The 25,844-nt window shown below is 37.2% G+C and overlaps 1 protein-coding gene across 1 annotated transcript in view; it reads right to left on the bottom strand.

The window, feature by feature from the left end:
- LOC142341555 (cell division cycle protein 16 homolog) overlaps positions 1–8,812 on the bottom strand; it is a 32,397-nt gene extending 23,585 nt beyond the window's left edge. Inside the window, exons 1-2 of the mRNA XM_075392580.1 lie at positions 8,517–8,812; positions 7,983–8,175 (exon numbers count right to left, since the gene is read on the bottom strand). Of these exons, the coding sequence (XP_075248695.1) occupies positions 7,983–8,175; positions 8,517–8,782 (459 nt within the window). The 5' untranslated portion in view covers positions 8,783–8,812. The remainder of the gene's footprint in view (positions 1–7,982; positions 8,176–8,516) is intronic.
- Positions 8,813–25,844: the final 17,032 nt, after the last annotated feature.

The raw sequence follows: 25,844 nt of genomic DNA, 5'->3' as shown, positions 1-25,844 counted from the left end.
GCTGTGCATGCAACGTTTGTTAAATCGGTAACTGTTTCTAGACGGATAGCTTTGGTAGAGAAACTTTGCTATATATGTCTTTGCAACCGGTTTCGTTGTTATTGGGCCAGCAACAAGAATGCCTGTGTATGTTAATGGAACTCCATTTTTTACTCTTTCCCATGGGAGATCTGCCATGACTTCTGTGGGTATCAAACTGAAATCAAGGCATCGTACACAGACTTTGATGCTTTCTTTTGTTAGGTTTCTTCCGTTGATAATCCCAACCCCCTCACGACTTGCGTTGAGAGTAAGGAGGCGTTGCTTAGTACAGAGCAGATAAGGAACAGTCGAGCCAGTCTCCGTTTCTTGCTGATAATTGGGAGGTAAATTTTTTCGGTGATTTTTCCCTGCGATATTTTCCCTCCCACTTTGATTTGATGAGCTGATGCTGGTACTCAAAAAATGGTGCTAGGTTTAAAAGGTGTCTTTTTTGTTTAATTCTTGTCCATCTAGTAGAATTGAGCACTCCTCAGGGTAGTCCTTATTTTTTGCTTTCACGAATTACAAGCCTTTTCGCCTGGGCTAGATCATTTTCGTTTCTTTCAATGATGTGGCTGTTAAATAACATGTGAGCTGCCTTCATCACTCTGGCTGCCGTGTTGACCAAACGTTTCAGTAATGAAAATCTTAAAGCTGATCATGGTTTCGATGCTCTCAATAACTTCGTGACCATACATTGGCCAGGAGGACTTTTCGTATTTTGAGGCTATGAGGGATACAAAATCTCTTGATAATGAAGAAATCAGACCATTTTCACCATAGAGGGCTTTTAAAAAGTTCCAGGACACTCGTTCTTCTATATACCATGAGTGCCGGGTTTTCATTCCTTAGAAGCTTTCATGTTTCTCTTCGCATTGTTTCCCGGATTTGTGAAGCTATTGTGACAACAAAAACACTTTAATTGCAATTGGGCTAGCCATTGCAGCAATATTATTGAGTCTCTACCCGCAAAGCACGTCTGTTCCAGCAGGTGGCACGCCTTCAAGGAGGACTTCACTGTCTGAAGTAGTTTTACCCCGATTTTTGCTCCAATTAGTTCAAGTCTTGGCAGATGTGTCTCAACAGAGAAGACTTTTGTTTTCGCTCTCATCAGACTGACTGCTAGACTATCATCCACTGTTGCCACCAGCAAAAGCTTTTTCACTTGCGTCTGTGAAGAGATTGAGTTCTATTTTCTCTATTGTCCTCTTCGGGATTTGAGCTGAGTCAGGTTAAGTTCATTGAGCTGCAAGGCTGTTACGAAGAGAAAATCAGTGTTCTTGGATGTCATTTGGTAGAGTGTCATGAAAACTAACTCCTCTCAACCAAAATTGTGGCAGCAGTAAATTGCAGTTTAAGCCATCGAATAGGACCGAACAATTTTGACGACCAAGAGAAAAGTTCTTTATTAGTGCTTTTAATGGCTCAAAATTGGCTTTATGTCAGAAAATCTTGGTTGTGCCTCTATCTTATGCCGAGTGTCTCTACTTTAAAGTCTTCGTCCAAGAAGTTTGAATTTTCTGCATTTTCTTGGCTCACTTAAGAACACTTCCTGAGTGGGAGTCCGTAATTTAAAATTTCTGCATTCAACTGCCATACATTCTGGCAAGCCTCTTCAAGTTTTGCAGCCCAGCAAGTAGTCATGAACGTAGAAATCGTTTTCAATTGCGCTCTTAAACTCTATCATCTGTCATTGAACTTACTTCTTGAAGGCATCTTGCTGATTGGAAGGCTGAAGATCCAACTCTACAAGTCACGCGAGTCATTCGTAGATTCCTTATTGGGAAAAATTGGAAACAATAAAATCCAGATCCCGCTGACAATCAACCTCCTCAAATTCCTGATTTTTGTGTGTGGCTTTTTGTTCGCTTTTGAAAGAAGTTCAAATTGTGATGCTTTTAGTGTCAAGTAACATTGATCGCACCAGTTTTCGATTCCTCCAATGCTGTTTTTAGCTCACACTGATTTACACTGATCAATTTCATGTCGTCTGTGAAGAAGAAATTTTCAGTGAAAGGAGTTTGTGAAGTAAGGTCATTCATGAAGATCAGAAAGTGCAGAGGACTAAGATTGACCCTTGAGAAACGACACTCGTTAACTCAACTTTTTCGGACAACGCACTGTTAATCTTGACACACTGTTTTCTTTGATTTAGGTAGCTTTCAGTCAGCTTTAAACATTTCCTCAATTTTCAAAGAGCTGTAGTTTTGTTGTGGAAGACTTTATGTCAAAGCCCTTTGCAAAGTCTAATTAGAGAACCGACAACTGAGCTGTCTTGGCATCATCAAATTTAAAGCATGAAGACTTTAGAAAAAAAATTAGTAGCTGAATTGTTGTGGTCCACCTCTGTCTAAATTTAAATTGGTATTCAAAGCGATTGTCTTTGCAATGTGAGTATAATGGATTGAAAATTATTCCTTCAAACAATTTTGAGAGGCTTATTTCCCAGAGTTCCGGGAAAATTACTTGATTCAAGATTGTTTGGAGTATTAACAGGAGAGATTTGCTCAACGTACAGGCTCAATTTCTGAGGATAATATTTGTCTAATTTTTATGAGTTCTTCAATTTTTAGGCGTGACATTCTTATAAAGTTAAGTTAAATTTTTTTGTATAGCAATTCAGGGAAATCTTTATTGTTACATACTCTTTTGAAGAACGAGTTAAAAAAGATGACTTTTTCGATTTCTTTACTGTCTTTTTCATTTCCCAATTTGTTGCTGGCAAAACAGAGGCTTTTCGGATCACTCCAGGTTTTTTGTATATCACTAAGGTGCCTGCTTGTCAAAAATTTTTCTCGAAAATTTGTCGGCCAACGTCCAGTTTCAATGTGCTTTTCCAGGTTCTTCATTTAGAGGAGTCAATCTACTAAGATTCAGATTTTTCCGAGATTTCCTTTTGGTGCTCAACTGCTTGATCATGCGTGAAGTTTCCTAAGTGGCCCAAAGGAGGCAGAGCAGCTCGATGTTTGGTTACTTTTGGAATGTGATTGCTGATATGGTGGCTAATCCAAGTGTCGGAGGAACTGCTCCGAACTTGTTGTTGATGCCGATTCGCAGTCTGGTGACTGACGGGCCTCTCTCCCTTTTCGTGTTTGTTCAAATATCATCCTCGCGTTCCCGCACCTGTTACAATAACAGACGATTTGCCAGCTGCAGCTATTTGTTTCTAAAAACTTTTCATCGGCGAATTTCTACGTGATCAATAATCGTTTTTTCAGTCCAATCATTTTCGTGAAGTCTAATTGCTTTTCGAGTCTGTTGACTACTTGGGCCGTTTTAAACATAAATTCGTTTCTTGCTTTTTCAGTTCTAGTTTTCAATGTCAGTTCGTGAGCTCTTCCACTTTTTGTTTCCCTCTCAGTAAGCTTAAGTTCCCTTACTTCCTGAGATGTCAGTTTTCTTAGCAGTAAAATATCATTCAGTTGCAGATACATAGGAAGAGGCAGATTTAAATTTAAACTGAATTTCGTAGCTGGTTTCGACTCCAGCTATCCATTCTATGCGCTTTTTTTGAAACTTATCGAGTACAGTTAAATCTGTTTTTGTGAGCGCAACGCATTGAAGGCCGTAGACTAGAACTGGAAGAATGACGGACTTGAAGAGACCGTGTTTCACATTTATTGCAATTATCGGGGAAACATTGCTCTTAAGGAGATAGAGGACACTATTTGCCCTTTTAACTCAGAGCTCAAGGTGCTTTTCAGAGGACAGGCTTTCATGTATATGAATCCCGAAGTCGTTCACTGCTGTTCAGCACTTCATTCTGGAGATAAAAAATTTGTTTAGATCCTCTAAAATAGATCGTGGTGCACTTGTCCATGGCAAACCCATTTTGTTTTCAGTTTCCCAGTTGCTTATTGCATCTAAGTCAGCTTGTCCTCTGTTGCAGGGGCATTTTTGTAGAGGACATGAAATCTGTTGAGGGCATTTTTACAAGGGCTTTCAAATATTTTCTGCAGGAAGGCAAGCATATTCGTCAGTACAGGTGTCGTGTTGATACTTCGTTAAGTATTTGACAAAGTGCTCATTGAGGGCATAGTAATCACATTTTTTTGAAGACCAGAGAAACTGGTCTGTTGTAAAATCTGGATTGGTATGTTCAACTAATCTTCTGTCGCCTTTCTTGAAAATCGGAAAACTGCTGCAATTTTCCAACTATCAGGAAAATTTGTTAGACTCTTTACGTTCTCAAAAACTTTTCATGCAGTTAACTATTTTGCTATAAGTTTTCTGGTAGAACACTGGTGGTAAGTCGTCCGGACCTCGAGCTTTTTTAGGATCTATGGTCAGAAGAATATTTCGCCGAGATTTTTTTGATACACTAAAATTTGTCAACTCTGGCTTTTCAGGATCAATTTCTTTGATATCGAATGAAACTTCCGGTTAAAAGACTGAGTGGAAGAATTCATTCAGCACATGGACCTTGTCATGGACATTTATGCTTGTTTTGTATTGAAACAAGTAGTTTCGGGAGACTGCTTTATTTGCTCACGCTTTTCAAGCGCTTAAAAACCATTTGTGTATCTCCAGTACGCATAAAATCTTCTTGATAAAGGAGACTATCTGTCGCCGCAGCTTCAGTCACGACAACTCATAAAGTCTCTACATGCCTTTTGTGGTAGCTCGTGGGCTTTCTACTAAGTAGTTACTGTTGGGTTTGTAGTCTTTTCAGAAGATTAGAAGTGCTAGCCGTCATCCACGCTGGGAGACTCGGACATGGTCGTGTTCTCCAAAGTACGTCAAGGTCTATTAGGTCTTCAAAATACTGGTATAATTCTTCACTCATTTGATTAACATTTGTATGGCTTACAGGACTAAAAGGTTTGGTTCTCATCATTTTGCACGTAAACAAAATTTGCTTTTCCGAAGCTTCTAAAAGTCTCAAGACAAGGTTTATTTTCAGTATGCAGAAATTCAACTGTCAGTCTAATTGGAGTATGATCAGAACAGTTGTAAATTTTCTCAACAGCTTCAACTTCTGCATGAACGTGACAGTTTTTATACAGTGCAACATCGAGTTATGCTTTTCAAGTAGGTCGAAAAATCTATGGCTTTCATTGGGAGGCTACTTTCTATCAGATCTAGTACCTCTGGTTCTTCATTATCCGTTCTAATTAGGGATTTCTAATTAGCCTGAGGGAAATTCAAGTCAACGCATATTGAAGGAGTATTTTAGGGAATATCTTAAAAAGCTTGACAAAAATGTCAAGAGTTATGTATGCAGGTACTCTTCGCCCGAGGGTTAAAAACGCGCAAACGATGATTTCGCTGTTAACAACTCTCAACTTTACTGCAACACAGGAGTCAGTTAGGTCTTTTGCATACTTCTCGGCTTGTGGGCAATTTTTAACAGCTACCAGAGAACCCCCATGAGTACTTTTATTTCAATCAAGAGGCCTATCTGCTCGGTAGATATAGTCATGCAAAAGCAGCTCAGAAAAAGAGATATTTTCATTTAACCATGTTTGACAGACAGATAATATGGTAAGATAAGATTTGATAACTTGGTTCTTTTCTCAAAGTTCACTAGGCTTCGTGTGTTTAGCTGTAGTATGCTGATGAATCCTAGTTGAAATCCCTTGATTATGGCAGGGATGTCCTCTGGCATGTCAATGGGTACCTTGACTCCATCATTTAACAGTTCAAGATTTCTGATTGCGATGTTTTCTCTAGGCACCCCCTCATCTAGTAGTTGTCGACGTTTCTGATGGACTAAGTTTTCTCTCAGGGCATTGTCTTTTCTAAGAGCTGGCAGGAGGAATACGCCTCTTTGGGAGAGACTTTCTCTCTTCTCTCTAGCTCTAGCAAGCACCATGCGTACTTCATGTTCAGAATGTAGAGTTACCAGGAGGGTTCTTGGTCTTACTCTAATGTTTTTGAAGTTTCCTAACTCTTTGACGGTCGCATTTACCCCAACTTCACTCATTATCACGTATACTTCATCATCAGTTGGGACACAATTTTCTTCCTTTGGCTTGCTAAGGTCTTCTTTGACCCCTTGCAATCTAAATTTTTTTGCGATATTGTGATCCGACTTCCATGATCTGTTTGCCTCTCAGATTTAATAGAACTATTTGGGTTAGGTTTTCTCTCCTACGTTACTATTTTCGCTAACTTTATGCTCTGCAGCGAACGAAATTATCACGCTCGTTGTTATCAACACACGTGTTACAGAGAAGCATGCAGTTAAAACCTAGCTCTCGATTATCAGCGATTGCAGTTTGTGACAGAAGTGTGCCTTCAGTAGTCATGAGTAAAAGCGTGTTACAGGGGACGCATTGGAATGGCTGATCATTTACTGATATTTTCTTTTTGCCAGACTTACAAAGCTTACCCATGTTCAACTCTCAACAGTCTAGTCCGGTGGTGACCTGAAGGTGCCTTTGGACAAAGCGAGCAATTAAGACTTGAACTTAGTTGCATTATCAGATGGCAGGCCTAAAGGCAACTTTTAAAACTGAAATTAAAGAGTAAGAAGAGTTACCTCACGAAGCAGAGGATGGGGATGATGAGTAAGGCGCACAATTCCAGTCACGACAGAGGCAGTGAGTGCCGAAGCCTTTGCACTCGTATTTGTCAAGGTTGCCCTTCTATTTAAGCTGTTTGCTGAATCGCTTGTACAGCATCTTCTTGAGTCAGTTTTTGAAGTTATTCAGTCCCGCTTTGTTCAGATGAGTTCTATCTTCTCTGTAATACCTCTTACTACTAAGTAGTTTGCTACACTCCAGTTCGGCTCCACTCCAGGAACTCCCTTTGCCAAAGACTACAAGATGATGTTAGCTTTATTTGCGTGCTCCTTGTTTTCGTTTCGTTCTGGGATGGCAAGCACGAAAAGCTCCTTCGTTCTGGGGCTAAGAAATTGGCTAGGGAATGGAGTTCCTGGGCTGCTTGACTCGAGGGCTTGTAGGAGGGGACACAACCAGAGAACAGATCGTTACCTCCTATGAAGCGGATTTTTAGCTCGTACTGCTGGTCGTTGGGGATGAAGTTGTAGGCGTCGCTTATGCCCCCACCCGGGAGCAACAGGATGTTGAGGTCGCCTGCGACTAGTTCTCTAGCTTGAGAATCAGCAATCAGAAAGCAACTTTGTCGTAGAGGTGGTATCGTTTCCTCTGGTCAGTCATCGAAGGTTGTCATCATAGCCATCATTATCACTACCAATATAAGGTGAGGCGAGGCAACTTAATTCAGGGGTCTTAGCCTCGATAAATTTTCATGCGTGCAAAAATAGTTGACCATGCCGGGATTCGAACCAATGGCCTCTCGATCCCTGCCCAGAAGCACTGCCCACTCGGCTATCTGGGCCTTCTTTTAGCTCTGCTGCAATCGATTTTATTTTAACAACAAGCTCCACTTCGGAGTGAGAGCAATAGAGATCACTCAAAAATGAAGAACGAAAACGTGAAAAAGTCACTTGAGAAGTCAAAGAATGATCTAGAAGAACATAACCGACTAAACGTCGGAAGAATTGCTCTCGAACGACTAGTCGGAGCTCTAATGAATTGCAGCCTGCTTCAGCCGGGGGGGGGGGGGGGGGAGGGAGGGGGAGCCTAAATGGGACTTTAAAGTTCAATAGTGGGCTTCAAATAACCACATTAGAGGTTGACACATACAACTATTAAGTTTAAAAAAATGGAACTAGTTTCGGTGCACTTTTCATTTGATTTTTAGTATTAAATTGCCGCCAATTAAGCTCAGCTGCTTGAAATTGTGATTAAGAGAGAATTTTTGATCACGCGAAACACAAAAAGTCAAGGGCGTAAAAGTCACTCGAAAAGTCAAAATTGTCAAGCGAAAATTCTGCATAAAAAGACACACACGTTTACAATAATTGTTATGAACTTCGTTCAAGAGCAATTAAAAAGCGCAAAATGGTCAAGCTCAAAGTTTGCATAAAAAGACCAATACGTTTACAATTATTGCTACGAACTTTGTTCGAGAGCAATTAAAAATGCATTTACTTTTCCCAGAAGCAGGTGAATACGACTCTTTATCTGTGAGTTACTCAGACCCCAATCAATGGTGTCTAAATTTTTCCCTGACATCTGCGATTTCTGAGTTGGTTTTGGCTTTCCAGCAGCTGAAAAGCAGTTGTAGTCTCCACCTTCTAATACCGACAACGCTTCTTCCCATTCGGATAGCTCAAAGTGGCACCTAAATAAAAACAGTATATTCGGATCTACTCTGTTTTGCCCCCCTTCCCCGTGTTTTTTACGCCCCCGGTTACAAATTATATGTTGTTATATAGCACGTTACTAAGTAAAAAAATAGCACGTGCGCCTGGGGACGTAGAAGATATAAGCCCACTTAGCTGGGGAGGGGGGGGGGGCAAAACAAAATAGCTCCCTATATTCATTTCAGCTTCTTTATTATCAATTAGATTCCATGCGCTTGTTTTCAATGTCCCAATGTTTGGCTAGCTGATAAGTTTTCTAACGTCGCTTTCCGTTGTTTTTGAAAATTACTTTTCAAAAATTCATCAAAAAAACACCAGCCTGGCTGCTAAAAGACGAAAAATTGGCAGTTCTCCTTCCAAACCACTATCTTTAATTAATATAGCACATCTTTTAAATTGCCTATCAGAATGCAGAGCTCGGCAAAGCAAATAGAAGTCTTCAACATTGTTCGATGTCATGGATACCAGTTTGTCAGCCCAAAATACTGCATCAGAATTTTCAGAAAATCGAATGCTGTTTTTGACAAGGATTCTCAGCCTTTTCGCGACTCCTGACAAATCAAAACAATTCTCATTCATTTCCATTCAAGTATTCTGAAAGCAAACGATGCACGAAAGCTCTAAATCTAGAAAAAGATTATTACTATTTCAAAGGCTTCCAAACTAAGTGATGAAACTGTACCAAAGAATGTTACAACATTTGCACGTACTGTAATCATCTTAATTTTATTTTTTTTACATTATCAGCAGAGGCTGGAGTCTTAAGAGAGCAAGAGCTTACTTCATTTAAAACCAAGAAAGACTTAACTATAAAATTAGGTACTATGTATCTCTATATAATTTAAAATGAGCATCTTTACTATTATAAATTCAAAATCTAATCAGCTAAAATAAATTTAATCTATAGAACAAATTCAACAAGTCAGAACAAATTTAACCTGTCTAGAAAACTGTCGGCAGCTATGTCCACTGACGATTCATTTAATCAAGAACTGTCATGGTGACATCCAAACGAACACGATGTACGATTGGTGCTAGCAAAAAGGAACTCAGAGAAACTTTATCCAATTTGAGGCTTTTTATTTTACCTGCACCTAGCAAAGAAGCTGCAAAGAAGGAGATTCTAATACTACAAGAGAAAAGAACTAGTTCATGCACATCTCGAGAGAAAGGTTTAAGATTCGCGAACCAAAACACTTCAAATGAAGGATTCGGAAGTTTAGTCTTTACCGTACGACGAATTAATCTAGCAAATGCAACCATCAACTTCCGCAAAACTGACTGCGCAATTTTTAAGGACGACATTGAACTAAAACTGAAGAAACAACAAAGGCCAACAAATATCTACCAGCGGATAAGACCGTAAGTGAATCCATAAATGCAGCGACGGGCAGTCATATCCCATAAAGAAGAATTAAAACAGTGGTTGCATTTTCCCGGAGAAGCATTCTGAAAAGAGATGAAAGTCAAAGAAAAAATCCAGGGGACCCAAACAACCCAATAAACGAACTTGTTCAAAGTCAGAATCGCAAAAAGTCGATTGATTTTGTACAAACCCTTACTTACAGACGTAATAGCTCAACACTCTGGAGAACAGCAAAAGGATTTTCAAGTATCGCTAAAAGACCTGCAAGAAGATCAATAAACTTCGTCGCTAAGAAAACTACTCAGCATGATCCAAGGAAATGCGCCAGCAAGTTCAACCAACAATACACTCCACACTTCAAGAAAAATTAAAACAGAAAAGCAATACACTTAGAACAATAATGAAACTGGAAAAAGAGGGCAGGATGTTTAAGTGTAACACAGTGAAATAATCTATGAAAAAAAAGTTAGACCCTGGGCCCAGCTAGAAAAGGCCCAGTCAACTTACATCATCGAGTCCCAAAGCACTGATATACCTCACTGACACCAATAACCTTTCTGTAAACAGTGCAAAATCCCGAACTATTGATAAGTTCGCGAGATTATATGCCTCAGAAGCCGGAAAAACACATAGACGATTCTAAAAGCTTCAGAACAATTGCACTCCTCACCCCAATTGCAAGACTAACAGAAAAACTCTTACTAAAAGACTTTATAGAATATCCTCTTAAAAAATATCAGCATGGCTTTAGACCTGATCACTCCACAGCAGCAACTCTCAATATTGTCTCCAAATAAAATGCAAGAAGGCCTTTATCAATACTTCGAAAACATGATCTGTGCATTTGGAAAATCGCTTAAAAAAGAACATCTGGGTACTTTTTTATTTGAGAAATCTGTCGAACAGAGTGCCAAGAAAGTCAAGATGTGTCTCTACAAATTATTACTACTGCCAATTTTGAAGTAAGGAGTCCAGTTCATTCACGTGTGTCGACTTTCAGAAGCTAGAGAATTTTCAAAAGAGAGTATTGAAGTGTATAACGAACAACATAAACTTAACTATGAAGGGCTTCTGTTAGCACTGGATCTATTTTCTCTCTCTAGGTATATGCCCTTGAACAGCCTATTTTTTTTCGAGTTTGCTGGAGCAAAAATTCTACTCGGGCCAAACTCCAATTCCGCGTGACACAAGAAAGAGAAAAAATCTAATCTCTAACATTAAAAAAACAGAACCATAAGAACCCGACATGAGTACTTCAACGCAATGAACCGGATAGTCAATATTATTGGAAATTAAGAGGATTTTTCTAATATCGTTAATCCAAAAACTCTAATTATAAAGATTATGAAAAATCATCAAAACAGTTTTCAGAGTTAAACGAGTGTTATGGGCAGCAGACATGTGGTTGCCACCTGTGCCGAGATTAATGCTCAGGATTCAAATCCAACTACAGGGAAAAACCCCCCAGGACAACCTGAAAATCCACAATAACAACAACAAATCCTGCAACTTTACCCTACTAGTAGCTTCAGACCTCACCGCCGCTTTCGATACGGTTGATGGCAACATACTACTGAGAGACATACTCGAGGCACCACTACCGAGGAATAGTAAAAGATGGGTCGCTTCATACTAACAGGGCAGGTTTAACTACGTTAAATATAACAATAAAAAAAACAAAGCGGAAAAAAGACATAAAGGGTCACCACCAAGGTTGTGCTGTATCACCAACGCTTTTCAAGATCTACACGAGCAAGCTGCCTCTAACCCCAAAAAACATAAACGTCACGTCTTATGCTGATGATGTAACTTTAACTACACTCAACCACAGGATGAAAAATTATGGACTCGATAACTCCATAACTAAACATTTTACACGATATTGGCTAGAAGGAGGCCAAGTTTCACCTTTTAAATGAAACTTATAGGGACCGCATGAAACAACGCACAAGCGAAAAAGAGCAATCTAATCAAACAGATTACAAAAAGCGCTAAAAATTATCCCCCGACGTTCCATACTCAATTTAGCAAAAAATGCAAGCAACAAAACACACTTCCATCAAAGAGAGCAGAAGAAGAACAAACGCTGCCACGAATTGGACTTATCCGATAAGCACAACTGAGAACTGGATATTGTCCCCTAATAAATTGTTAATTGTTTAGGCTCTGTGACAGTTTTGAAAATCGCTGTCTTAAATGTAATGTAGCGCCTTTGGCCTAAACCACATTTTTAACTACAGTTAGAACACCACGGACCTGGAAGTGTTTGAGCTGTGCGAAAGACCAGTATATATAGCCAAATGGCTGGACTTAATACCATCAGTCCGACAGGACCACACAGCACAGATTATTCCGCCTTCCTTGCCTTTATCCCCTGATGTTGACGATGCCTCTCCTGGTCCCCCTAGCCCGAGCGTAGATGGAGCCCATAATCAAAATGGCGCAGATGCAGAAAAGTTGTTGCACCACAATTAAGTTATGGATAGGCAGTCACACACAGCTACTAATATATCTATTACAATTATGATACTAATGCAATTGTGTTACCAGTGAAAACTGCTATAAGCGCCTGCATCTCGCCACAATAACCAGAGAAATACAACTACAACAACCAGAACAAGCAAAGCCAACTATTAACACGTATTATATTGTTATTTGTCTCCAAGAATCATGGTTGAACGGAAAAGAAAGTCTTTCTTCAGAACTCATGCTAACCATCTAAACTGCCGCCGTCCTGATACGCAAAATCATATAAAACAAATCACCGCGGATGCCATGTTTTCGCTTATAGCCGAGGAAATCAAAGTTGAACACATACAAACCTGCGTATAATGAAAATTAACAGCAGGCAATAGATATTTATTCCGCGTTCTACAACACTCCTAGTGTTGATATATATCGATATTCTCGTTAACAATTCAACTCCTCGACAAAGCAGATACCAATGAAAGCGACGCGAACTTCACAAAAAAAGATTAGAATTAGCTTGAGACGAATGAGCAAATAATATGACTAGATGCAAAAATCTTCATGTCTCGGAAGCCATCGACGTGGCGCAGTGGTGTCTTTACTCTAGTGACACCCCTCCTTGTATTGAGAGATCAACATTTAGGCTCCTATCCAAACTGGCAGTCACAAACTATTATTATAAACCTTATCGACCCTTATCCGCTTATCGACTCAAAAAACGTTTTCAAAAATCTCAACCGTGATCTTACCTAAAGAGGCATCGAAAAATTATGCCCTTCTTTCGATCACTCAATTGTAATTCATATCGTAAACCACTAAAATTGTTTTTCAAACAAATAAACAAAACTATCTCATTAAGATACAACCCAAAGGGACCCCCGTGCAATTTCGATGTTTGGAATTGCCATTATCCCCTTAATTGAACTTCTTGACGATTGCGTCACAGTTCAAAAGTGGTATGCGGACAATGGTAAAAGTGTTGGCTCTCTTGCTAACCTGATAAACTTCTCAAGTCATTGAAAAGATAAGGTCCGGCTTTTGATTACCATTTTAAAAAGTGCCATATTATTACCAAAGAAAACAGTTTTGAAAAGACACTGCAAAATTTTGTTCAGGACGAAATGGAATTAGTTGACGGTTGTAGAGTACTTGGTAGTGTGATAGGCTGATATTACAGAAATAAAATTGGCAGATTGATCACTAAAGCAGCACAAAACTTTGGAAAAGAACTGACCGTTCAAGCAAGGTTTCACGTCAAAATATTTAAAAATACTTCTCAACATTGGTTCAGCATCAATTGATTTTCTCAGCTCTTACAACAACTAATATTGATCACCTGTTAACAAAATGTCAGAAGTCAATCAAAAATGAGCTATTTCCCAATCTATAAAAACATCCTGATTAGAAAAAAAAATGCCGGAATATCTTTCGTCGCCAATAAGGGAGGGTGGCCTGAACATCCTTGAACATGACGACCATTTCAGACAATATGAATATTTAGTTCAACTCTCAAGTGACTTCTCCTTTTATCAACTAAAGCAAAGACAAATCATACGTGAAATCAAAAAGTAGAAACCGCAGGATATCAAATCGAAAAAGACGAGAAAAAAGAGCGAATTGACCAAGAACAAGATTCGCTCACTTGACTCAACTAGTGAAAAAGGAGCATCAGGATGGTTGAAGCGATAATATTTTGACCTAACTATAATTGGTTTTGTGATGACATTTTCTTTCGTTATTACGGGGACCAATGAAGACAACATCAAAAAGCGCATACAATGAACACTTCATGACGAAATGAAGGATCTTTTCTTTTTGTGATCCCTACTTAGTGGGCGCATATCATTTGCACCGCCAAATGAATGTTCCCGCCAACAATAAAAATACCAATTACCGTTTTGATGCCGATAAGTGAGGGCGGCAAGAACATTCTTTAAGCTAAAGACCGTTCCAATGAATATGAACAATTAGGCCAACTGTGAAGTCACTCATTCCGTTCTCGGCTTGAAGTCTAACTAAAGCAACAACAAATCACACATCAAATAACAAAAGAGAAAGAACTTGGTGTCAATTCGAAGAAAACAAGTATTTAGAAAGAATTGACAAATAACAGGATTCGCTCTCTTGTCAGAGCTAGAGGTTAAGGAGCATTAAGCTTGTTGAAGCGCTATTACTTTAACCTAATAAAAAGCGTGTTCCCTGATGGCATTTCCCTTCGCTGTGGTTGAGACCCAGTGAAGATACCATAAAGATGCGCATGCAATGAAAACTTCACTGGCACATGAGTTCCACTCTCCATGAGGCAATAGATAATTATTCCGCGTTCTACAACACTCCTAGTGTTGATATATATCGATATTCTCGTTAACATTTCAACTCCTCGACAAAGCAGATACCAATGAAAGCGACGCGAACTTCACAAAAAAAGATTAGAATTAGCTTGAGACGAATGAGCAAATAATATGACTAGATGCAAAAATCTCCATGTCTCGGAAGCCATCGACGTGGCGCAGTGGTGTCTTTACTCTAGTGACACCCCTCCTTGTATTGAGAGATCAACATTTAGGCTCCTATCCAAACTGGCAGTCACAAACTATTATTATGAACCTTATCGACCCTTATCCGCTTATCGACTCAAAAAACGCTTTCAAAAATCTCAACCGTGATCTTACCTAAAGAGGCATCGAAAAATTATGCCCTTCTTTCGATCACTCAATTGTAATTCATATCGTAAACCACTAAAATTGTTTTTCAAACAAATAAACAAAACTATCTCATTAAGATACAACCCAAAGGGACCCCCGTGCAATTTCGATGTTTGGAATTGCCATTATCCCCTTAATTGAACTTCTTGACGATTGCGTCACAGTTCAAAAGTGGTATGCGGACAATGGTAAAAGTGTTGGCTCTCTTGCTAACCTGATAAACTTCTCAAGTCATTGAAAAGATAAGGTCCTGCTTTTGATTACCATTTTAAAAAGTGCCATATTATTACCAAAGAAAACAGTTTTGAAAAGACACTGCAAAATTTTGTTCAGGACGAAATGGAATTAGTTGACGGTTGTAGAGTACTTGGTAGTGTGATAGGCTGATATTACAGAAATAAAATTGGCAGATTGATCACTAAAGCAGCACAAAACTTTGGAAAAGAACTGACCGTTCAAGCCAAGATTTCACGTCAAAATATTTTAAAATACTTCTCAACATTGGTTCAGCATCAATTGATTTTCTCAGCTCTTACAACACCTAATATTGATCACCTGTTAACAAAATGTCAGAAGTCAATCAAAAATGAGCTATTTCCCAATCTATAAAAACATCCTGATTAGAAAAAAAATGCCGGAATATCTTTCGTCGCCAATAAGGGAGGGTGGCCTGAACATCCTTGAACATGACGACCATTTTAGACAATATGAATATTTAGTTCAACTCTCAAGTGACTTCTCCTTTTATCAACTAAAGCAAAGACAAATCTTACGTGAAATCAAAAAGTAGAAACCGCAGGATATCAAATCGGAAAAGACGAGAAAAAAGAGCGAATTGACCAAGAACAAGATTCGCTCACTTGACTCAACTAGTGAAAAAGGAGCATCAGGATGGTTGAAGCGATAATATTTTGACCTAACTATAATTGGTTTTGTGATGACATTTTCTTTCGTTATTACGGGGACCAATGAAGACAACATCAAAAAGCGCATACAATGAACACTTCATGACGAAATGAAGGATCTTTTCCTTTTGTGATCCCTACTTTGTGGGCGCATATCATTTGCACCGCCAAATGAATGTGCCCGCCAACAATAAAAATACCAATTACCGTCTAACTAAAGCAACAACAAATCACACATCAAATAACAAAAGAGAAAGAACTTGGTGTCAATTCGAAGAAAACAAGTATTTAGAAAGAATTGACAAATAACAGGATTCGCTCTCTTGTCAGAGCTAGAGGTTAAGGAGCATTAAGCTTGTTGAAGCGCTATTACTTTAACCTAATAAAAAGCGTGTTCCCTGATGGCATTTCCCTTCGCCGTGGTTGAGACCCACTGACGATACCATAAAGATGCGCATGCAATGAAAACTTCACTGGCACATGAGTTCCACTCTCCCAAAGGAGGATACACTAACATGAGATATAATCAACTTCGCAATTCCTATGCAAATTTGTTAAGTGATGTCTGTCATGATGTCGAGACCAAACATCATCTTTAGCTGTTGGAGGGCGAAACTTCCCTCTTAAATCAACAACAACTGATTAAGATGCAAGATTAGATTTCAAAGCCAAAGGACTTTAAGAATCTAGGTTCAACAAAACATACTTTGATGTTGAAAATTTGCAACCCGTTGCCAAAATATGGTGTGAAAGAAATAGCGAAGCCTAAAAGTACCAAAAACCTTATAAAACAACAATTTTAAACAAAATGCATTGATGTTGAGATAGCAACATTTCGTCCACTTGTCTAAACATTCACTGACTCAACAGAATCAAAAGCGCTGATCAACTAACATCAAATCTCCCTGCCCCAAAACAGGACAGCTACGCTGAAATTATGTTGTATCCAAAGACAAAATAAGATTTGTTCTCCTAAGCAGTTCCATCCTCTGCAGTCAACAACAACTGATGATGAAGCAAGATTAGATTTCAAAACCAACGGAATTAGGGAGTCCAGGTTCAACAAAATATTTTTTGATGCTAAAATTTTTCATCCTGTTGATATAAGTTGCTCCGAAAGCAGCAGCAAAGCCTACATTTATCATGAACCTATTAAAAACAACAAACATGAACAAAAATTATCTGATCTTGAGAAAGCAACTTTTTGTTTACTTGTCTTACCTTTCACTAGTGTAGCTGGCCCATCACCTTCAAAAGCGCGTAAACAATTCGCAGCAAAGTTCTCTGCGTAAAAAGAGGAAATTATATCATATCTAAGGACAAAATCAGCTTTGTTCTTCCTCTGAAGTTTCATCCTCTGCAATCAAGGCTCCATGATATTTAGGCCAGGTAAAATTGTTCATGCTTCAATGGGAACTATGATTTTAGAATGGAGGCTGTTTGACTCATCCAATTTCACCTTTAGCTGTTTGTTTTCCTAAGCTGCCTGTGTTTTTTTCTACCGTTTTGCAGCTGATGTTTGTGTATAATATAATTTATTGGTAGCTGTGAACAATACGAAACGCTTTATGAAGACGTAGTGCTGGGAGGGCCTCGGATCAGTCATTATTCACCCAGTGTTAGGGAGGGGTGTTTCTTAATTTGGCTTTTGAGAATTTTATGAAAAATATTAGTAACTGGTACTGTCAGAATGAAGTTTATCAAAGGGTTCTTCCCCGGCACTTATCTTTGCAAAAAATCTAAAAAGTTGTATCAATTACAATGTTAAAAAATAAGTGAAAAGCAATACGAAAAAAGAGATGTTGTTTGGAAGTATTTTCGATGTGCAAATACTATTTGAATGATACGTAGACGACATTATTTGCACAGTAAAAGACAACCCCAACAAAATTGTTTCAAAAAGGAAACATTTTGCATAAAAACAATTTAAAATAATGTAAAGTAAAAAAGAGTGTTCACAAAGTAGAAAATGAGAACCGTGAGTTAGTTTTTGCTTGCTCAATTTGGCAGACTATATAGACGAACGGAGTAAAGTTTTCTGTAATTGGTACCAAAAACCAACAGAGGCAGAATCAATTCTGGATTTCCAAAGCTGCACACTATTCAAGAATGAAAAAAATACTATAAAGCGTACTATCCAACGTTTGCTAGATTGACAAGCAACCGACAATACTTTGATGAAGCCTCATAAACACATGGCGGAAAACATATGGCAGAACAATCAATTTTCGGATGAATGGTCCTCAAGCATTGTAAATCAGGCAACTGGGAAGATTGGAAAAACTTCCCTTAAAAAATACCGCAAAAATTACAGAAGAAAAGAAAGCGAAAATTAACTTAAACTGGAAGGAGATGCCCACAAGTTTTTGCCATATAGATGCAAATTAGGCATGAGATCAAGAGGAAAGCTGCAAAAACATAATCGAAAATAGATTGATCTACACAACAAGGCAACTCGAAAAATGTTTTATCATGATGAATGTCACGTTATGATCAGCATCCTAAATCGCAAATGGGATACGAAATTACTTGCAATCTCAGCAAAGTCGGGCAAACCTGCAGGCATATAATAACGCGGATGGCAGAGCACTAGAAAACAGACTCACCGATTGGTCGGCACACAAGCGTCTGATTTATATGGAGCTTACAAACACTGGGAGCTTAAATTAAAATATTAGATAATACTAGTAATTTTACTTTATTTCAAAATTACATTTTAACCAACTAAAACATTGAAATTTGCTCAAAAAGTTTTAGAAAAAGTAGGAACCTATATAAAAAATTTTCAAACGATGAGGAATTCAATTTTATTATCTAAACGAAAACGAAACTTCTGAAAATTTGATTTAACTAAAAACCATCCTCTGAGAAACTCTTGAATTAATGTTTTGCATCATAATAGAACTGAAATTACTTTATTTCAAATAAATTCACCTTAAGTTGCGCTTTACCTGTTGATTCGATATACAAAAACACCTTTGTGAGTACAATTTTATATTTGACTTAGTCCTTTAACAACTCACAGAGGGAACAAACTCAATGTCAACCTGAAGAACAAGTAGTAGTAGTAGTAGTAGTAGTAGTAGTAGTAGTAGTAGTAGTAGTAGTAGTAGTAGTTATAGTAGTAGTAGTAGTAGTAGTAGTAGTAGTAGTATTAGTAGTAGTAGTAGTAGTATTAGTAGTAGTAGTAGTATTAGTAGTAGTAGCAGTAGTGGTAGTAGTAGTAGTAGTAGTAGTAGTAGTAGTAGTAGTAGTAGTAGTAGTAGTAGTAGTAGTAGTAACAGCAGTAGTAGTAGTATTTGTAGTAGTAGAAAATTCAGGTATGTTTCCCGAGGCTTCAATTTGTGCCCCTGAGTCAGTCCAGTTTCAGTTGTCAAGTTTTTCCCAATTCTTACAATTGTCACATCTGCAAATTATACGCCAAGAGCATTTGTTTGTTAGGCTGAATTGAGTTGTGAAAAAGTGTCAGTATGCATTTGTGATAGTGTGTTTGTTTAAATTGCCTGCAAAATTTTGAATTTTTCTATTTACAAGGTTGTACAGTTGTTTCGTTCTGTGGAAAACGTTTTCATCGGATTTGACTAGTCAGTTATTTTCATTTTTCAATTCACCTCTACAGTGTTGCCTTGTCCTCTCGTCTTCAAGGGTTTTAAAATTAAAATCGGAATGTCAAAATTATTACGTGTTATAGCTAGGAAGAGAAGAAGATCGTACAGTTCAACGTAGTGACAGAGTGGGAGGAGTTTTAGGCTAATGAAACTTTGTAGTTTTGAAGTGAAATTCCTAGAGTCCATTTAGTGGCCATGATCTGCACTTTTTCAATTTTGTACATGTTGGTGCGCTTTGGCAAGCAAGATTGTGAGCAGTACGTCAGTATTGGAAAAACATAACCAGTAAAGCAGTTCTTTTTGGTTGATGTTGTGTTGATGGCTGACATATTTCGTTTTATTTGAAAAACAGCACTAGTCGTTTTTTGCACTCTGTGGTTGCAGTTGCCTTGCCATCAGAGATTTGATGTAGTTACAAAACCAAGATCTTTTTGGGATTCAGTTGGTTTTTTCCTGGCCACACATAGATGCCGTGAGGTTACGCCTAACATTTAACAACTTGCATTTGTTTGCATTTAACTCCATTCCATTCTCTCGGCACCAGTTTTCAATATTTTGTGCGCTTCTGTCCAGTTTTGCCTGATCATGAACAATGAACTTATAGTCGTCGGCAAATCCAAAACCTCCAAAATTGGGGTGGGCATCTGGCAAGTCATTTATAAAAATTAGGAACAGTAGTGGTCCAAGTATGGAATTTTGTGGGACTCCACTTGTTACGTTCTCCAAACTTGAACAACAATTTCCAATTTTGACAAATTGTTTTCTATCTTCTACGTATGAGTGCAAGAGTAATAATATATTCCCTCCTACATCAAAACTTTCGAGCCTCCTAATGAGAAGGTGATGTGGTACTTTATCAAAAGCTTTTGCAAAATATAAGTAGAGGATACTAATGTTTTCCGATAAAATCGTGTCAATTTTGCGATATACTGTGTCGAGTAACAGTAGAAGTTGAGTGGTTGCCGACCTATTCTTTCAAACGCCGAATTGATTTTCGTTTAATCTGTGACGACAATGAGAATATATTTCGTCAAAAACCACTTTCTCAAAAATTTTGGACACAGAACAGAATAGACTAATGGGTCTGTAGCAATTCACTTCTGCTTTGCTTCCCTCCTTATAGATAGCAATTGTTTGACTTTTTTTCCAGTAAGAAGGGAGGACACTTCCTTTTTTGGACATTGTTTGAAAAAGAAGGACAAGTGACTTGCTCAGAGTTGCTGAGCAAACTTTAAAAATTATGTTACCAAAGTTATTGGGTCCGTTTGACTTGTTGAGTTGTAGTTTACTTGATATATTTGACATCAACTTTTCTGTTATATGCAGAGTATTAAGTGCTCTCCTCAAGACTGTTGGTTTGCAATCAATTGTTTTACTGTACACTTTTTGGAAGAATGAGTTGCATATGAGATACCAGATGCTTTTGAGAATAATACGTTTCATGAATGCCATAGGATATTTTCTAACTCCTCAACGAGATCCCTAGATGTTGCGTTTTACCAGAACTTATCGATACTTGCATAAACAGTAGAAATATTTGATAGCACCTCCACCTAATATGATAACAAACCTGTAAAATATATGTCGAGTTGGATAAATGATTTTTTCCTCTCTGTTTTCTCAGAACAAGAGAAACATGAAACTGAAAAATAAACAGCAACCAAGTGTTCTTCACAACCTTCGGTGTATCAAGAAATCGATAGTAGAGTAGTGATATTACAAAGCACTGGAATATTGCTTATACCTGACATATTTGACATCTTGGAAGCTTTGTTTGTTTTATATAATTAAAAAAATATCATTGTTTCTTATGGAGGTTAAGGTGAGCTATTTACCGTTTTCAAAAAGTTTTATTTTTTATTTTTTCAGAAATTTGATTGTCATGATGTTACACTCTATTATAATTGAGATGTTTGTTGCCAAATGACAGGAAATCTGTACACGTATTTTGAGCGATTACCCATAAAAACCCATTTAAACATATACCCAAAAACAACTAGAACCAACGCAGTTCTCAGTTTGAAGTTGCAAGAGTGATTTGAATTGACTAGTAGGTTGTGCTACGACAATTCAGTTAGATTTCCGTTCAACTTGAGAAGCATGTTCTTTTTCTCATGGTTGGCAATGCCACTTGCGTTGCTCTGCAAAAAGTATGATCATTAGTCCCGACGAAAAAGCATTAATGATGCGGTCTTACATTTTTAGCGTTGAATTTTAGCGTAGATCTTACATATTTAGCGTTAAATTTAGCGTAGATCTTACATAAATTCAAAGTATTCAGCGCCAATCTTACATAATTTTGCGTTGAATTTTGGCGTAGATCTTACATATTTAGCGTTGAATTTTAGCGTAGATCTTACATATTTAGCGTTGAATTTAGCGTAGATCTTACATAAGTTCAACGCATTCAACGCCAATCTTACATATTTAGCGTTGAATTCAGCGTAGATCTTACATAAAATCAACGCTTTCAAAACCAATCTTACATATTTTGCGTAGAATTTTGGCTTAGATCTTACAAGTTTAAGGTTGATTTTTTTGAATTCCATTTCAGACTTTATGATTTCAAAAGTTTTTCAAGTTTTTTTTTCGAAAAGTCAATTTTTTCACTGTTTTGACCCCGATACTTCACAGGTGAGAAAAGCGAAGTCAGCAAAAAAACCACTTATTAGTGCTCTTTTATAGTGCAAAATATATTTGAGACCATTTTATGATTTCGAAATTTTTCCAAATTTTTTTTTCGAAAAATCAATTTCACTGTTTCGACCCTTATGCTGTAAAGGTGAAAAACGTGAAAACGGAGAAAAATCTTTTTTTTAGTGCTCTTTTATAGTGCAAAATCCAATTGAGACCATTTTACGATTTCAAATTTTTCAAGTTTTGTTTCAAAAAGATAATTTTTTAACTGTTTCGACCCTATACTGCACAGGTGAGAAAAATCACTTTTTAGTGCTCTTTTGTAGTGCAAAACCGTTTCAGGCCATTTTACGATTTCAAAATTTTTTCATGTTTTTTTTTTGAAAAATTAATTTTTTTTACTGTTTCGACCTCTATACCGCACAATTGAGAAAAATGAAATCAGCTAGAAATAACCAATTGCTCTCTTACGGTGCAAAAACAATTTCAGACCATTTTAGGAATTCAAGTTTTTTTAAAACTTAAAAAAATTTTTAAATTTTTCCCAGTACTTCTCGCATGATAAATGCGTTGAATACGTTGAAATTATGTAAGATCTCGGCAAAATTCAACGAAAAATATGCAAGATCTAGGCTAAATTCAACGAAATATATGCAAGTTCTACGCTAAAATCAACGCAAAATATGTAATATCTACGCTAAATTCAACGCAAAATATGTAAGATCTACGCTTTATAAGGATTGCGGCTCTTAAGGAATCCAAGGTACGGTGGCGCAATGGTAGAAGAGGCGACATGTTAACTGGAGGTCAGTGGTTTGAGTCCCATACCCAGAGTACTACGCGTTGATTTTTTGTAAGATCAACGCTAAATTCAAGGCAAAAATATGCAAGATCTACGCTAAATTCAACGCTAAATATGTAAGATCTACGCTAAATTCAACGCTAAATATGTAAGATCAGCGGCAACTTGCGTTGACAAAATGGAAAATTCACCGCCATTTCTTACATAATTTTGCGCTGAATGCGTTGAAATTTTGTCTTCAAATTCAACGCATTCAACGCAAAATTATGTAAGAAAATTGCGGTGAACTTTCCGACTTGTCAACGCTAGTTGCCGCTGATCTCACATAATTTTGGCCAAATTCCTCGGCCCGGGTGGTGGGCAATATCACTTGCGTTGCTCTGAAAAAACTATGATCATCAGTCCCGACGAAAAAGCATTGAAGTTGCGGTCGAGATATTGAAATTAAAGATTTCATTGATTTCAGTCCGAAAATAAAAATTGCAAAATTTTATTATTATCATGTTCTTGTTCGTAATACGTTAGAATACACACTAAAAAAGATCACCTTAAGTGCACCTTAACTTTACCTTAACTTGAGTTAAGGTAAAAAAAATTACCTGAACTGTGTTAAGGTAAAATTAACTTAACTTACCTTAACTTTTTTTTATAACTTTCTGCAATACATAATTGTAATTTTTTTGATTATATTATCAAACAAAATGTTGAAGTTTATTACAAGAGCTTTACAATGATAATTATATGAAGCCATTTGACCAATTATTTGCTGACCTACACTACATCAAACACCAAAAATACTTTCAGTGAGTGCTCAAAAAATTGAAAGAAGCAGTAACGCACCAATTTTGAAAAAATTGGCATTTTTATTTTTCACACGCCTTGGTTCATGTAAAAACTGCTCACAAACCGATGCCGAGTGGTGTTTTTTAATTTGGTTTTTGAGAATTATATGAAAAGTATTAGTAACTGGTATCTAAAAACTGGTATCAAATACAATGTTAAAAAATAAGTGAAAAGCAAAACGAAAAAAGAGATGTTGTTTGGAAGTATTTTCGATGTGCAAATACTATTTGAATGATACGTAGACGACACTATTTGCACAATGCCAACAAAATTGCTTCAACAAGGAAACTTTTCGCATAAAAACAGTTTAAAATAATGTAAAGTAAAAAAGAGTGTTCACAAAGTAGAAAATGAGAACCGTGAGTTAGTTTTTGCTTGCTCAATTTGGCAGACTACATAGACGAACGGAGTAAAGTTTTCTGTAATTGAAACCAAAAACCAACAGAGGCAGAATCAATTCTGGATTTCCAAAGCTGCACACTATTCAAGAATGAAAAAAAATACTATAAAGGGTACTATCCAACGTTTTGCTAGATTGACAAGCAACCGACAATACTTTGATGAAGCCTCATAAACATATGGCGGAAAACATATGGCAGAACAATCAATTTTCGGATGAATGGTCCTCAAGCATTGTAAATCAGGCAACTGGGAAGATTGGAAAAACTTCCCTCAAAAAATACCGCAAAAAGTACAGAAGAAAAGAAAGAGAAAATTAACCTAAACTGGAAGGAGATGCCCACAATTTTTTGCCATATAGATGCAAATTAGGCATGAGATCAAGAGGAAAGCTGCAAAAACATAATCGAAGTTAGATTGATCTACACAACAAGGCAACTCGAACGCTGTTTTATCATGATGAATGTCTCGTTATGACCAGCATCCTAAATCGCAAATGGGATACGAAATTACTTGCAATCTCAGCTATGTCGGGCAAACCTGCAAGCATATAATAACGCGGATGGTAGAGCACTAGAAAACAGACTCACCGATTGGTCGGCACACAAGCGTCTGATTTATATGGAGCTTACAAACACTGGGAGCTTACATTAAAATATTAGATAATACTAGTAATTTTACTTTATTCCAAAATTACATTTTAACCAATTAAAACATTGAAATTTGCTCAAAAAATTCTAGAAAAGGTAGAAACCTATATAAAAAATTTTCAAACGATGAGGAATTCAATTTTATTATCTAAACGAAAACGAAACTTCTGAAAATTTGATATAACTAAAAACCATCTTCTGAGAAACTCTTAAAATAATGTTTTGTATCATAATTGAATTGAAATTACTTTATTTCAAATAAATTCACCTAAAGTTGCGTTTTACCTGTTGATTCGATATACAGAAAAAAACCTTTGTGAGTACAATTTTATAATTGACTCAGTCTTTTAACAACTCACAGTGGGAACAAACTCAATGTCGACCTGGAGAACAAGTAGTAGTAGTAGTAGTAGAAGTAGTAGTAGTAGTAGTAGTAGTAGTAGTAGTAGTAGTAGTAGTAATAGTAGTAGTAGTAGTAGTAGTAGTAGTAGTAGTAGTAGTAGTAGTAGTAGTAGTAGTAGTAGTAGTAGTAGTAGTAGTAGTAGTAGTAGTAGCAGTAGTAGTAGTAGTAGTAGTAGTAGTAGTAGTATTATTATTAGTAGTAGTAGTAGTAGTAGTAGTAGTAGTAGTAGTAGTAGTAGTAGTAGTAGTAGTATTTGTAGTGGTTGAGAATTCAGATATGTTTCCCGAGGCTTCAATTTGTGCCCCTGTGTCAGTCCAGTTTCAGTTGTCAAGTTTTTTCCAATTGTTACAATTGTCACATCTGCAAATTATACGCCAAGAGCATTTGTTTGTTAGGCTGAATTGAGTTTTGAAAAAGTGCCAGTATGCTTTTTTGATAGTGTGTTTGTTTAAGTTGCCTGCAAATTTTTGAATACTTCTATTTACAAGGTTGTACAGTTGTTTCGTTCTGTGGAAGAAGTTTTCATCAGATTTGACTAGTCAGTTATTTTCGTTTTTCAATCCACCTCTACAGTGTTGCCTTGTCCTCTCGTCTTCAAGGGTTTTAAAATTAAAATTGGAATGTCAAAATCATTACGTGTTATAGCTAAGAAGAGAAGAAGATCGTACAGTTCAACGTAGTGTTAGAGTGGGAGTTTTAGGCTCATGAAATTTTGTAACTTTGAAGTGAAATTCCTAGAGTCCATTTAGTGGCCATGATCTGCAATTTTTCAATTTTGTACATGTTGGTGCGGTTTGGCAAGCAAGATTGTGAACAGTACGTCAGTAGTGGAATAACACAACCAGTATAGCAGTTCATTT

Source organism: Convolutriloba macropyga, chromosome 6, assembly GCF_964194025.1.
Source record: "Convolutriloba macropyga chromosome 6, txConMacr16.3, whole genome shotgun sequence".
Classification (NCBI taxonomy): Eukaryota; Metazoa; Xenacoelomorpha; order Acoela; family Convolutidae; genus Convolutriloba; species Convolutriloba macropyga.
The sequence above is the reverse complement of the archived record's forward strand: the minus strand, read 5'-3'. Positions and strand labels throughout refer to the sequence as shown.